This window comes from Paramisgurnus dabryanus, chromosome 3, assembly GCF_030506205.2.
Source record: "Paramisgurnus dabryanus chromosome 3, PD_genome_1.1, whole genome shotgun sequence".
Lineage (NCBI taxonomy): Eukaryota > Metazoa > Chordata > Actinopteri > Cypriniformes > Cobitidae > Paramisgurnus > Paramisgurnus dabryanus.
The window spans coordinates 27,636,460-27,652,525 of NC_133339.1; the positions used below are offsets into that span (position 1 = coordinate 27,636,460).

Below are 16,066 nucleotides of genomic sequence, written 5' to 3' on the forward strand. Positions count from 1 at the left end.
ATGGTTGTGACTCAAGTTACAAAGGTTTTAACAAACATTACTGTTTGTCACGGTGTGTTTCATCGCATTGCTGCTGCATACAACAGACTCTCTAGTTTATGGTAAAAGGCTTACTAAAAATAAAAACCTAAGCATTCTGTATTATGTTGGTGCTGATGATTTTACAAGTTTACAGTTTCAAACATTATTGCTATATTCGCTGTGAAAGATTTAGTAAATAAATCTAAAACATAAACAGTGTTGAAGAGTTACCGCAATCTTCTAGCAACAATTTTCAAGAGATTACCAACATGTATGATGTACTAACTGTCAGGGGATCTGTGATATTATTTTCTGAAGTAATTAGCTATCTAATGGCTACTGCACAATCACTTAAGCGATAAAGAGTTTGACAAATGTTACATAAACTATAGAAACGAAACAAGATAAATTACAAAGTCACTGGCATGAGGTTTACACTTAAATAAATCACGCAGATGTTTAAAGTGCAGTTGTTACCCCTCAGAGAGGGGTGTCCCTAACTCCAGGCCTCCTATCTCCGCCTATCCGTTACAGTCATTAATACGGCACCAGTATGATTCATTCAAACACATTCGCCTAACAAGTTTCAAGAAACTATGGACTCCTACTGCTACACCGACACATTCGCGCTACCCACCCCACAGCAATATGAAGATGATAGAACCTACAGTTGGACTTGCGCACTCAATAAGTCCTCCACAGTATCTGATGGCGGACCATCACCCTACAACAACACCACCCTTTGTACGGCTCAAGTAATGTCTGATGATGTTCCAATGGACCTGTGTCCCCAAGAAGGATCCGACAAAGCCTGATGAATCAATACACATTGTGTGTATCGATTCCCCAGACTGTTTGGTTTCAAGATCATGAAACAGGCTTCGTGATACATCTGTTACAAACTTGATGACAAAAAGCTAATGGTATTCTGTAGAATCTTTAGAGACTATTACTGTGTGTTTGTGTGTGTTTACAATATCAAATAATGATCAAATTGCTGTTTGTGAAATGAACCGGTCGTGAAAAACATTGTGATATTTCTACACTACAATGATAACAAATTATGTATTTCTATTACTTGATAAGAAATAAAACACATGTATCACTTTAAACATCTGCGTGATTTATTTAAGTGTAAACCTCATGCCAGTGACTTTGTAATTTATCTTGTTTCGTTTCTATAGTTTATGTAACATTTGTCAAACTCTTTATCGCTTAAGTGATTGTGCAGTAGCCATTAGATAGCTAATTACTTCAGAAAATAATATCACAGATCCCCTGACAGTTAGTACATCATACATGTTGGTAATCTCTTGAAAATTGTTGCTAGAAGATTGCGGTAACTCTTCAACACTGTTTATGTTTTAGATTTATTTACTAAATCTTTCACAGCGAATATAGCAATAATGTTTGAAACTGTAAACTTGTAAAATCATCAGCACCAACATAATACAGAATGCTTAGGTTTTTATTTTTAGTAAGCCTTTTACCATAAACTAGAGAGTCTGTTGTATGCAGCAGCAATGCGATGAAACACACCGTGACAAACAGTAATGTTTGTTAAAACCTTTGTAACTTGAGTCACAACCATCTACAACTTGGTAATGTTTGAAATAGTATGGTCACATTTAATCAGGTACCATTAGATTGAAAACATCTATATGACGGTGAAGGTTGTTTTGCAAATACTTAGATTTAACATTTCGGCATCGATCCTTAGTGTCAGTTCAGGCAGAACAACTTTTGTCATACACATTTGTTTAAAGATGAAAATAAACAGCTTGTGTCTAAAAATACGCCAACAACCCTTTGCATACTAATAACCATTGAGACTTGTGATGTGTTTAGATCTGTGTGTAAGAAACATTACAGCTTACTGTTTTTAAAAATCAGGACGCCTATAAATTATATTAACGTTCAAAACTTTTGCGTTGTTTCTCTGCATTCATATAATTTCCAAACAATCAAAAGTATTTGTCACAGTAACACATACTCGTGGGTGACACTTAAAAGTATAATGTTTCATTTTGTAAATGTTAAAACGGTGTCATGTTCTGAAGTTTTCTATAAATCTAGACCGAAACCGCACAAACATGTTTAAAACGAATTAAATCAGTTTGCACATTCAAAAATATTGGTGCTGTTGATGTGAACGAAATAAAATGATGACTTTAAGGCGTTGAATCCATAGGTTTTGAATGTAAATGGATGTTTTGTGAAATCAGAGCTAACATTTGTAGCTAATATTGTTAGATCATCGATCTAGTAGAGACTGAAATCACCATGTGATGTACACATGAATACTGAAAACGTAAAATCTGTGCATTTCTGTGTGCTTAAACTAAAATTTCAGTGTTGAGTTAAACTAAATTAAACAAAAACCTTTCGGTACCTTAAAAGTGAGTGATGTTTGATGATGAAAATTAGAGATCTTGGCTGTCAAATGTATTTAGTTTACCGTGGTTTACATTTGATGTGTTGTGTATATGAAACTAAAACTCTGTCAGGATTCGTAGAGACATGAAGTAGATGATCTTTGACTATGTGACAGACGTCAGGTAACAAAATTAGGATCATATCGTGCATGTGCTGTTTTAGATTCCCATACTAACACTGTTGACTTTTATTTTTACGCCTCTGAAAAAACATGTGATGTAGCCACATGTAATTTCTATTAATCTTTCACATTTCTCTGTGTGGATTTGCAAAAACATATGAAGAATGAGCAATGGCACACGTTGTCTGAACAAGATGTCTAAATGTTCTAATGGTAACAACACAGACATTAAGACCAAAAAAAAAAAATCCTTGTATATTTTGTTTTTATGAAACCGGTACAGCAAAACATATAAAAACATAAGCATTATACAAAATCAATGATGAAAAACCACCAGTTACCATACATTGAAACTACTAGAACGTAGTTTTTGTTAATGTATACATTTGTTGACGGACATGGCTTGCCATCATAATGTTGAGTAAAAATAAAACAGAATGAAATTTTTGGAAAACTAAAAAACAACTGTAAAACTTGCGTAAAATATACCATTGGCTCACAGGTTTGGTTTTTTAGTCATCATTAACCGTTATGATATTATCTAGATACCATAGATAGTGCATGCATGATCCAAGACCCTTTTCAAACATGAAATCTACGGCATTTTCTATGATTTCACACACATTAATTTCTCGTTTCTTTACAAAGATATCAATGCATACGTCAATTACAAAGGCCGACATAAGTATGATATTGATGATGTAGAACTCGGCCTCGTCACATTCATAAAATATCTCAAGAGCCTTTCTAATAATCACACGGGGTTCCTCTTGGGCCTGTACCATGTTATTAAGAGTTCCATCTATAATTTTCACACCATCTGTTTTTCCTTGAGTCTGGTTACACGACCGGCGTTAGATTCGCAATAGTTTGGAGGCATGCACACATTGTCCTCTTTGTATATCACAGTACATAGTAGATTGGACATCTCGCGCTTGTAGTTCTTTTTAAGCATATCTTTAAAAAGGTCGGTCCCGTACACATACCCCATCTGGCCATTGCGTAGTCGTTCGAATGATCTTTGTGACATCTTTTTCAAGAATCTGTAGTTTCGTAGACAACTTTGCTTGCTTGTTTGTTTCTGAGTTCAATCGCCTTCTCAGCAACAAAAGGCTCGTGTCCACTGTTTCCGCCGCGTTGCGTTTGATAGTTTGTTTGCGAACTCGGACACCTTGGCAGCATCAAAAGTTTCCACAGTTTCTGCAAAACATAAAACAGACCTCTGGTGTGTACGAATCCGACACGGTTGTTCAAATTGTTCTGTGATGTGTTAATCCGTGTTACGTTTTTGGTAAAGGTTCTGTGTTCAGAAGGAAAAACTTCTCATCTATACAGAACATTCTTCGCTTCACAACCCCCGCAGCGTTGGTCGTTTGGTCCGCACCACGTGATAACATCCATTGCACACCCACACACACATACACACACACACACACGCGCACACACACACACATACCATATCCTCTGGGGGTTTTACGATGTTACGATCTTAAACCTAACCTAATATCAGATAATATGTTCAAATAGTTTATTTTTATTTTATTTAGTAAAAATTAAGGTTTACCTATTTAACGTAAGCCCGTGATTTTAATATTATGTAGAGCCATGTCCTAGCTGCTGTTGTGTTTATGGACGCACAACCATGTTTAACAAAATGTCAAATTTGTTAAATGTTTTGTCTTTAAAGCAATGATTGTTGTCACGTATGTGACAACCTGGTTTATAACAACATCAGACGTTGATAAATAATATTTGCACCCGTTTTGTTGTCCTCTAAGGGCTAACACAATGGGTTTATGGTTACATTAATTAAAAAACAACACCACAATGTGAGATAAAATGTCTTAAAACTTCTAAGTTTCTTTAAATTATGAATAAGAAATAAACATGCTTTAATCTGTATCTGAGTAATGAAGCCTGAAATCTAAAATAAAACTATTACTTTTTGTCAATGGGGGCTGAGTTTCTTTTATTTTACCAACACTCCCTCTGTCCAGACATCTGGGGGGTTGTCTGCTGGTTGATAGCGGACTGGTGATAGAGAGAGAGAGAGAGAGAGAGAGAGAGAGAGAGAGAGAGAGAGAGACTGAAACTGTTCGTCCAAACAACGAACTTTTTCCACAACAATAAATATGTCGAACACTCGCAAAACAAAAAACACCCCCTGGAATAACATGTTCAAGAACCCTTTTATTTTGGCAATGTTTACCGTGTTACATTTATCGTAAATAGACATGTACACACTTCGATATTAGATGACATTAATGAATTAAACTCAAAATAGGGTGTGAAATGTCTTAAAACGTTTAAAAGGCTCTTAACGCCAGATATATGTGCGCATCAGCGTACGTTTTCTGACAACTTTGGTGCACGCATTCACATGTTTTAATCAGAGACTTGGTTAAAGAAAGTCCCAAATCTAAAATAAAACTCCTATTATACCGGAGCGGCCATAATTACATTTTATTGTGTAATAAACACATATTCCCAGTTGGTTTTAAGATATCATTAATTTAAAACAAAACTCAGAAAATGATATGAAAGTGTTTTTAATCGTTTAAAAGTTTCTTAACGGTGGATATGAACATTCATCCGCGTATGTTTGTAAACGCCGGAGCGCGATCTAATGTTGTGATCAGAATACTATGTCTGAAAAGATTAAACTTTTATATAGTTTAAAATAAATAGGATTTAGTCTAAAGAAATGTCGACCTACGGGGGTTTTGGTACAATTCCTTGCTATACACGTACTGCATATTTCATTAAATAAATTGTGTTGTTAAAAACTTTTAGATACAGTAATGTTTGCCATAAATAGATTATAATCTAAAATAAACCTTTTACTTTTTTTGACAGAGTTACCATATTACATTTTACCACTACAGTTTTAAAAGACTCTACCTAGATTACAAACCGACCCTGCTGTGAAATATCACACGGTCATAAGTTCAGCATCAAAAACTTTGTGTCTTATCAGAAAAATACAGCTTATAGTTAAATAGATAATAACAGATTTAAGTTTAACCAGTTACAACTAAAATATTTTATTCTTGCGTGACTTTAAAGAAGTCTCTTTACAAAACAAACGTATTATCAAGTTGTATTTATAAGACACACGCAGTCAATTCCCCTAAATCTAGAAAAATACTTTATTTTTGTCAGAGCAGACAATATAAGACTCTTTGTATAATATACACATATTCACACATGTTTTAAGAAGCCTTTAATTAAAAATAAAACCCCAAAATGGGGTGAATACGTCTTAAAAACATTTAAAAGTTTATTAACGTCATATATAAGTTTCTCTGTCACCATCTGTGCACGTATACACATGTCTTAATCAGAGACTTGGTTAAAGATTCCCCTAAATCTAAAATAAAATCCTATTTTGCCATAGTGGACATAATTACATTTATTAACATTAATTTAAAATGGCAGATATGAACGCTCACCCGGCGCTTTGTCAGGCACCGCCGGATCTTTAATACGCGTGAAACTATAGTGCAGGTTATGAAAAGATTCACGGAATTCCTGAACCTTTTAAAATTTTATTTAGCTCAGCCTTTCGTCTAAAGATTGTAGTATTGACGGCTCCGAAGGTATTGGCTCAGGTCATTGCTTAAACTATACACGTATACGGAATATTTAATTAAATAACTTGTGATGTTACAATCAAAAGTTTTAATCAGAGACATGGTTAAAGATTCCCCTAATCTAAAATAAATTCCTATTTTGCCATATTGGACAGAATTACATTTATTAACTTTATTTTAAATGACAGATATGAACAATCACCCGAGGCTTTGTCAGACACCGCCGGATCTTTAATACGCGTGAAACTGTAGACCAAGTCATGAAAAGATTCCCGGACTTCGTGAACCGTTTAAAATTTTATTTAGTTCAGACTTTGTGTCTGATCAGAAACTATAGCTCGATAGAAAACATCGGCTTTAAGCGTAGCCAGGTACATCTAATATATATATATATATATATGATTAGTGCTTGCCTTTAAATAAACTTATGCTGTTGCAAAACTTTAGATTCAACAACACACCCGCGGTGTGAAAGTCAGTATTGAGAAGCGCACGGGGCGAGCAAAGGTGGGAGGATGGTTGAGATCTGACATCAAATGTCAATAAACAGCAAATGTCGCAACACGAGCCGTCATTAAACATGACACCATACGCTTGACATAAAACACACTCAGGAAAAACAATCACTCTAAATGACCGGCAATAAAACCATTAAATACTTTCTGTCTAAAGTTGACAGCTTGTCCAGATTTTGATTGATGGTCCCGCCCCCCTGTCAAAGGGTCATAAAACACGACCTGTCAACGGGTGGGGGAGGGGGTCATAAAAGTTTGACGAATGGTGTCCCGCTACAACTACTCACGCCTCGGTTTCCGTAGTGATGTGAAAAACCAGCAGGACGTAGCAACAGTTTAGAACAGGGGTGGGGAACCCTGGGTCCTGGAGGGCCACTGTCCTGCAGAGTTTAGTTCCAACCCTAACCAAACACACCTGAATTTAATTTCCAAGTAATCCTGAAAACTTGAATTAGATTTTTCAGGTGTGTTTAATTAGGGTTGGAACTAAACTCTGCAGGACAGTGGCCCTCCAGGACCCAGGGTTCCCCACCCCTGGTTTAGAAAGCAATTTTAAAATATTAGTCAGTTTCTAAATAAAAAGTATAGCTCATCTACTAATAATTATACGTAAATAAAAATGTTTTTACCGATGCAATATGTTAGAAACGATGCATCGACGCAAATGCTAATTTGTATCCGTTTTTAAATCGATGCATCGCATCGTTACCTTTTTATGCCGATGCACCGAGCGACTAGGGGAATCTCCCTATCCCTAATGTAAACTAACACAGAGAGACGTATTTTTAGATCTAGCTTAATCTAGATATGTAAAATTTTAAGAAACGTCACAGTGACAAATCATGATACTGCAGTTTTTTCCAGTATTATTGACAAAGAAAACAAAATGCATTCATTAAACACGAGCTTGCCCTGGTCTGAACCTAAAGAGGTTTGTCATATCAATTCCTCATTTTTGATTGGCTGAGCTCTTTTTCACTGACACAACATGCTGTGCGCCTACAGTATATAAGACAAGTGCGTATTTAAGACAAGTGCGCATCTGATATTTCACAGCATCAGAAGATCTGAGGTTTTTGCTTCAACAGTGATTGAACGGAACCCATCAGATTTACATCCCATCATACTTCATATTTATTATTTTACCAAGGTTTTGATAAGAAAACGAAAAAAATTTTTTTAGCAGAAATGGATTCTCAGATTCGACAGAACTATGATCGTGACTGTGAGGCTTTGATCAACAAGATGGTGAATTCGGAGCTGTATGCTTTCTACACTTACACTTCTATGGTAAGTCTCACATTCATTTAATTTATATTTGATGATAAGTTGCCTCTATTTGAATAATAATCACAATTTTCAACAATGCACCTGCAAATCACTTATTTTATCAGACTCCGTGTAATATTATCCCTATCCAGATCTTTCTCACCTTTAGTAATTTGTTTTCAACAGGCTCATTACTTTAAACGGGATGATGTCGCCCTTTGTGGTTTTGCCAAGTTCTTCAAGGAGAGCAGTGAGGAGGAGCGCGAGCATGCTGAGAAATTCATGGAGTTTCAGAACAAGAGGGGTGGACGCATTCTTCTACAGGACGTTCGGGTACATACACAGTGTTTTTAACCAAGCTTTTATCCTTGAATGCAGGGGCGGTTCTATCGGGGTGGCAGTTGCCACCCTAAATAAAAGCTTTGCCACCCCAGCGCGGGTATCCTAATATATATAATATGTGCCCGAGTATGCTCTTTTAACCAGAAAGGCAATGTAGTTTTTCTCTGCGTGTGTTTAGGGGTGGGAGAAACATATCTGACTGGTGTGTGCGTCTTAGAGGGGGTGGGACAACTACATAGCTGAAGATGATTGGCTTAATTTCCATCGTTAGCCAACCAGAGTCAGCAGAGTTCATACACAAGCACGAACAGTCCGAGCAGAAAGTCTTTTACAGTGTAAAAAAAGTTCGCGCAGCCTTGCCAACTTGGTGACTTTGTCGCTAGATTAAGAAACTTTTTAAACCCTTTTAGCGACTTTATTAAAAAAGCGACTAGGACAAATCTAGCGATCTTTTCTGGCGTGGTTGGAGACTTTTGGATGCATCGCCCCATCCAAGGAACTCATGCAGCCCGGTTCTCGCGCTGCAGTCCATCCCTTCCGAGTCGCACAAACCCGCAACAACAGAGCGATGGCAATTACAACGATATCAAAACAAAGTAGCGGACGCAAGCACAAAGTATAAAAAGCACAAACGTTACTTTTCCATCGTTTAGGTGAAAGGCAAGAATGTTTATGAACGTGCAAATTATGCCCATGAAGAAAGAGTCTCTTCACGTCTGTAGCAAGTAATTCTGATCTAATAAAGCACCTCACATCATCACATGCTGCCAAAAAATTTGTGATATTCCAGGATACTATGAAAAGAAAGGCTGATATCCATTTTTTAACCAAAAAGAATTGAAAAATCAAATACTATGGGAGCGGAAGGTACAAATAAAACAGAAAAATATGTTGTGGAAGGGAGAGGAGTAGATGAAGTCATGAAAGAAAGAAACATATGGATGGCAAAGAGCTAAAAAGAAGTGAAAAGACAGAAATCCATCATGAAGTGAGTGAAAGGATAAAAGAAGAGGGTTATGAGATGTGTGCCTTTCAAATATGTTTTACATTAATATAAACTAGGCAAACCTATTTTATTTATATAACAGTCTTTATACCATTATGTTCAACCTTGCTCATCATGGTTACAGTCAGTGTTTTTAGATATTGGTAAGATGTATGTATTAACTTAGTATTAAGACAAGGGGTGCTACAGTAGAGATGCTAAAGGTAGCTGCTGGGTACTTATAGGAACATTTGTTTTTTTATGTTATAAAAATTTGAGGTCCAGTGTATACACCGAATATAGTATATACTGTATATAATTTCTTGTATCCACGACAACCATGCAAGGATGCTTACTTCATTGCCACCCCTCGTAGTTCTCATGCCACCCCATAAATAATTTTCTAGATATGCCCCTGCTTGAATGTTGTACGATGACTCTTGTAACATTCTTGAAATCCTCTACAGAAACCTGATCGTGATGTGTGGGACAATGGACTGACTGCTATGCAGTGTGCTCTGCAGCTGGAGAAGAATGGCAACCAGACTCTGCTCGATCTCCATAAAGTTGCTTCTCAGAAGGGCGATCCTCATGTGAGTTCTCAACATTTTCCTCCTGACATCTATAGACCTAACTCTGAAGAATCAATAATGCAAGTCTTTTGCATATGGCATCTAGTTATTGTTTGATTAGTTTTTTTATTGCTTTGATATTTTGGTTTCATATGTCTAATTAGTTTATATTTGTATGTCTCTTTAAAGCACTTTCATCCATTGTACTAATTGGATTATGTACTAAACATAACGTTTTCTTTGGATTTCTTGTCCTATAGCTGTGTGACTTTCTGGAGAAGCATTACCTGAATGAGCATGTTAAGGCTATCAAAAAGCTTGGTGAACACATCACCAACCTTTCCAAGATGGATTCTGGTAACAACAGGATGACAGAGTACCTGTTTGACAAGCACACCCTGGACGGAGGGAGCTAAATATAGCCCTAAGCTTTTAATGAAGCCCAACATCTATACACTGTAAAAACAATTTTTTGTAGAAATGACAGTATTACTGGCAGTGTCAACTTACTGTAGATTTTACATTTGTGTTATTTACTGGCAAGTTTGTTCAAAGTTCAATGAACATGAAACATTTCCAGTCCTTATCTTCCACAGTAAATTACTTGCAACCAGCTGCATAATTACAGCAATTTTTTTACAGTGTACTATACATCACTATGTTCTTACAAAATCAACAATATAATGGTGTCCTAAAGCTTGTGTGACAAACTGAGAAAGAAAAAATCCATGTCACAAATAATATCACGGTCTTTGTTGTTTTCTTGTTGAATTTAAGTGGTTTTAATGTAGTGTATCTGATGAATAAACATTTGAGCTGGACTGAGCTGCCTCTTTAATGTTTTTTATGGTGTTGGGTTAATGTTTTCTTCCATGTCTGGAGAAGATAAACTTATATCAACAATGGTGAGTTAAAATGTATGAATAAATATAAAGTCCCTTCCTCAAAAAATTAGTAGAGGGTAATTGAAAGAAACTAAATATTATGCACAATTATAATTATCTTATGCAACCAGAATTATAGGAATGCTGGAAAATATTTGTCAAAATTTTTAAAAACCGAGTTTATTTCCATATTTCAAATGTATAGAAAACATTACACATTCAATTACAAATCAAAGCATTAACATAATTTACAAGACTGTCTTGTTCTTTTAAAGGTAAGCAAATAAAATGAATATTAAGCTGTTAGGTTTATTCAATTTACCTTAACAACAATTAAGACACATCAGACCAAGAATAAAGGTTTAAAACTCGCGAGGGAAAGAACCAGAGAGATTTCTTCTCAAGAAATGCTCAAGCTGTCTCTCTCTGAGGCTGTTTACACTTGGCATTAACATGCGTTTTTGTCGATCGGATCTGATTCTTTGTCTGCCAGCTCATTTTATTATTTGGTTGACCCCCAAAAAAGATAAGTGCAAGACATCATACGTCATGAATGTAACACGCACATACACACACATCTAAAAACATCTTTAAACTAGACTATAGAAAAAAACTGTGTTCTAAATAGATAAGCAAAACTTTCCACCACCCAGAATAAGAAGGGCGGGGGGGTGTTAAGACTCAAAGATCAGAACGTACTCTTTTTAATCTTATGTTACTGTGAGGAAGTAGAAAGCATTGGTTATAAAGAAACATATCCATAAATGGTAATAAATAAATCGTTTTTTCCAACAAAGCTGTTCAAAAAATAGCAGTGTCAACTTTTTTCTCTGTAGACACTTTAAACTGAAGAAATTTCGGTAACACTTTATTTTACGACCCGCAAAGTACCGCGTAATTAAACCGAATTTACAGCGTACCTATTTGTAACAACAGGGTAGGTAACCTGTAGGTATAGGGGAATAATATTGTAAGTTTGGGGTAATAAGGGGGTAAGAATATGAAGAATTATAAATTATTTATACTCTAAGTATTTTATAACAACAGGGTACCTATTGTAATATTACGTGGTATGTATGACTTAGTCAAGTCTATGGGGAAATTATGTTTTATTTATTTTTTATTGTGAATTTTTCATATTGACTACTGAATGTTGTATACAGTCAATGTCTACGAGCCACATCGGCAAATAAATATAACAGCATATCACTTTTATTTTAGTAGCCTATATTACTTGCTTTTAATAACAAAAGTCCAGCTGATTTAATGTGGTTATCTTTTTTTTAAGGTAAGTACAATACAAATAGCAACTTATTCCCTATTTACCAGGAAACTCCTACATTTGTGGACATATTTGAAGTGGTGCTTTGCAATTTATTTACTGTAAACACAAGTATTTTAGCCAAATATAATTTATGAAATGGCAAACCAGAATGAAACAACAGCAGATATCAGCTCCCGCTAAAGCAAAAGACGACTACATGCGTAGGTTAGTGCGCAGGTGTAGAGCGCGCGGCCGTCTGCAGGAGGTTTGCTGGAACGCGATCCTGAGGTGAAATTTCTTTAAGAGGTTTTAAAAACGTTCTACACTGTGGAGTACGGCTGCGAGTGATGTTAGCAGGTTCCGCATGCTGGATAAGGTGACTGGTTTTGTTAATACATGACTCACGCATTTCAAACAATGTTTTTCAAGAAAGTTGCTAGCTAACGGTAGCCGGTTAGCTAGCACATAAGTAAGCCTAAAATTTGTAAACGTAACTGGCTTAGAAAACTCTGTTTCTGTCAAGGCACAGTGAAGAAACATTTACTGAAGGTGTAGCGAAGGCTGACCTGAAGTGTAGGGGCTAGTTGCGTATGGATATAACAGTGTACCAGGGTGTCGGTCAGAACACAACAGACAGAGAGATTAATCAACTTGAGCCTTTTATTCGGCACACCAGAAAACATGTATCAGAGGGGAGAGCCAACATTCACTATGTAAGAGGAAGCACACAGCAGAACTCTGAATGAGAGCACAACTTAAAGAAGAGCAGAGCAGGCGTTGATGTGGGTCATGATAATGGTTGCAGTGGTCCTTTAACAGGGCAGTGCACAGGCTGAGGGATGCTCCTTTAATAGAGGCAAGTCAGAGCTGTATGCATGGGCTTTGTAGTAATGGAGATGAATGAGTGGCTGTATTTGAGAGTTTTCCCAGATTAATGCAGTTAGAGGTGTGAGATGTGGTTTCCTCTGATCACACGCACATGAACACACAGCATCACAATCTGGTGCTTGTCTCAACAGCAAACCGATTCATGTGTCCAGAATTCTTAACACAGCGAGACAAACATGCATTAATATGCAGCACCGTTTAGAACTAGCGCTCTTCCGCCGGTGCGCCGTATGAGCGATCATCACTATCAAAATAAAAGTCCTCTTCCGTCTGAGTCTTTTGCACAGCCGCCCCCAAATTGCTTGCAATTTGTTCCTGCAAAGACTCACTCCTAATCTGAAGAGGGTTTGGCACCATGAATATCATCGTCATCAGGGATCACAGGAAGCGTGATAAGTCTGGCCACTGGACGAGTGTAGATCTTATCCTTGACTTGCACGTCTGCAGACCTCACATGACCATCTGCACTTTGATGCACTTTAACCACTCTGCCAACTGGCCAGAGAGCTCTGGGAAACTGGGGGTCCATCAGCAACACAACTGAATCCACTGTAAGATCCAAAGGGGTGTCATGCCACTTCCCTCTTTTCTGCAAGGATGGTAAGTAATCCCGAATGAATCTTGACCAGAAATGATCGGCCATAACTTGACAGTGTCTCCACCTCCGCTTACTTAGTTTCTCACTCTTCTGATACACCACGGGTGGCAGTGATCCGTCAAGCCGCCCCATCAGAAGGACATTTGGGGTTACCGCATCCAAGTCAGCCACATCAGATGAGGTGTAACCTAACGGTTTGGCATTTAAGATGGCCTCAACCTCCAGTAGAGTCGTATGAAGCACCTCTTCAGAGATGGATTGAGCTCCTATAACGGTATTCAAAGCGGACTTTACAGACTTGATCTCTCTCTCCCATGTCCCCCCGAAGTGAGGAGCTGCAGGGGGGTTGAAGCGAAAGTCAATCTTCTGCGCAGCTAGAATTCGTTGGAGATCTGAGGACATGCTATTAAAGGACTCATAGAGCTCCCTTTCGCCAGCTCGAAAGTTTGTCCCCTGGTCTGAATAAAGCTCTGCTGGATTTCCTCTGCGTGCAACAAACCGTCTGAGGCTCATTAAGAATGAATCCACATCCATACTGTGTAGGGTATCCAGGTGCACTGCACGGGTGGTAAGGCACTTATAGATAATCCCCCATCTCTTTTCCGAACGCCGTCCCAACTTGACATGGAAAGGTCCGAAGCAGTCGACACCCGTAGAGAAGAACGGGGGCTTGTGTAGTCGTAGACGGGCTGCAGGTAGGTCGGACATCTTCGGGATACTCGGCTTGGACTTCCATCTTCGGCACTCCTCACATTGATGTTGCACTTTCCGAATGGCCTCTCTGCCACGAAGAACCCAAAAGGTACGGCGCAACTCTGCGAATACTCGCTCTGAGCCCGGATGACAGAGACGGGAGTCGTAATCCTGTATAAGGAGCTTTGTAGCTGAATGAGAGGGGTCCAGCACAATGGGATGCTTGAAAGAAGGATCTAACTCCTCAGCACGTCTGAGTCTTCCACCTACTCGTATAATGTCCTCGTCAGGATCTAGCTCTGGTGAGAGGCTAAGTATGCGGCTACTCTTGAGCAGTGCCTTGCCTGCCTTTAGGTGATGCATCTCCTCTGGGAAACACTCAGACTGGACTTTCCTGAAGATCATCATCTCTGCTTTCTTGTAGTCGGCTGCAGTCAAAGGCTCCTGATTTGCCGCCCCATGAGACTGCTGAGCCACGGACTTCACCATGTCCTTCCATGTTAGATAGGAGTGCACCGGTAAGGTCTCTGGTCGATCTGCACGGTTCATGACCCCGCAAGTTGTCACCTTCTTATACTCCGACAGATCCTGGTTGGTTTCACTGCACGGCCAGGATGGCCATTTATCGGGTTCCTTGAGAAGGAAAGTTGGCCCTTGGCTCCAACGATTAGGCATAGCCAGCTCTGCTAAGGTCTTCCCTCGGGTGACATCGTCAGCTGGGTTCTGCGCTGAGTCTACGTAACGCCACTCACTCTGCTCTGTAAGCTCCTGAATCTCCGCTATACGAGTGCCAACGAAGACCTTGAAGCGGCATGACTCTGATTTTAACCAAGTAAGCACCGTTGTGGAGTCACTCCAGAGAATCGTCCGATCTGTCTTGATGCTCAGTTCCTTCTCAATTGTCTGTGCAAGCTGAGCAGCTGACAAGGCGCCACAGAGTTCGAGGCGGGGGATTGAGCATTGCCGTCTGGGGGCCACCCTTGATCTTGCTGCTAGGAACCCTAGGTAGACTCGTCCCTCTCCATCTTCAGTTCTCAGGTAAGACACAGCCCCATAAGCCTTTTCGGAGGCGTCACTGAAGACATGGATTTGTCTAGAGACCAAGCTCTGTTCTGTATGAGCTGGAGCATATGGACGTGGTAGGGTGATGCGTGACAGCAGAGGTAACTCCGACTCCCATTCCATCCACGCTTTCTGCAAATCTGGGGGAATAATTGGGTCATCCCAATCTCGCGGTCCATCCCACATGCTCTGGACAATCAGCTTAGCACGAGTTGTAAAGGGCGAGATGAACCCCAGCGGATCATATTGCCGGGCCAGCACCTTATAGACGTTTCTCATGGTTAACGATCCATAGTCCAGGGGCCGGCTCTTGTAGCCTAAGGTGTCTGTTTCCCAGTGCCAGCTGAGTCCAAGGGTTGGTTCCGCCATGCCAGACTCATTGTGTGACAGCCACCTCTCCATCCCGTCGGACCTTGCTTCTCCAGGTAGGTGCTTAAGGACATCGGGAACATTGCAGGCCCATTGGCGGATCTCGAATCCTCCTGCAGCCAAGACTTCCCTGATCTGATCCACCAGCTCTTTAGCCTCTTCTGCTGTGGACACACTCTGAAGACAGTTGTCCACGTAGAAACACTGCTCCACCGAATTCCTGACCCTTTCGTCTGGTCCACCATGTTCTCTTGCATGCTTCTGGAGAGCAAAGATGGCGCAACAAGGTGAACATGCAGTGCCGAAAGGCAGAACCTGCCACTCAAAGATGTCTGGGGGCTCGTTTCGCTTCATGTCCCTCCAGAGGAATCTAAGGAGCGAACAGTCTTCTGGGAGGAGCCGAACTTGGTGGAACATACTGCGGATATCTCCACTGACTGCCACCGCGTGCTCC

The 16,066-nt window shown here is 39.2% G+C and overlaps 2 protein-coding genes across 2 annotated transcripts in view; one reads left to right on the top strand and one right to left on the bottom strand.

Moving 5' to 3' along the window:
- LOC135760137 (uncharacterized) overlaps window positions 1-8,255 on the bottom strand; it is a 33,113-nt gene extending 24,858 nt beyond the window's left edge. The window contains exon 1 of the transcript XR_010537333.2: window positions 8,119-8,255. The gene's annotated coding sequence lies outside the window, so the exon portion shown is untranslated. The remainder of the gene's footprint in view (window positions 1-8,118) is intronic.
- LOC135760139 (ferritin, middle subunit-like) lies at window positions 7,710-10,675 on the top strand. The gene is made up of 4 exons (XM_065274032.2): window positions 7,710-7,976; window positions 8,142-8,288; window positions 9,750-9,875; window positions 10,115-10,675. Exons 1-4 carry the CDS (start codon window positions 7,875-7,877, stop codon window positions 10,268-10,270), a joined length of 531 nt encoding a protein of 176 aa, XP_065130104.2. The 5' UTR covers window positions 7,710-7,874; the 3' UTR covers window positions 10,271-10,675.
- Window positions 10,676-16,066: the final 5,391 nt, after the last annotated feature.

Coding starts and splice junctions, on each gene's coding strand:
- LOC135760139 (XM_065274032.2), top strand. CDS start 7,875: ATGGATTCTCAGATTCGACAGAACTATGATCGTGACTGTGAGGCTTTG. Junction 7,977..8,141: donor TCTACACTTACACTTCTATG/GTAAGTCTCACA, acceptor TGTTTTCAACAG/GCTCATTACTTTAAACGGGA. Junction 8,289..9,749: donor TTCTTCTACAGGACGTTCGG/GTACATACACAG, acceptor AATCCTCTACAG/AAACCTGATCGTGATGTGTG.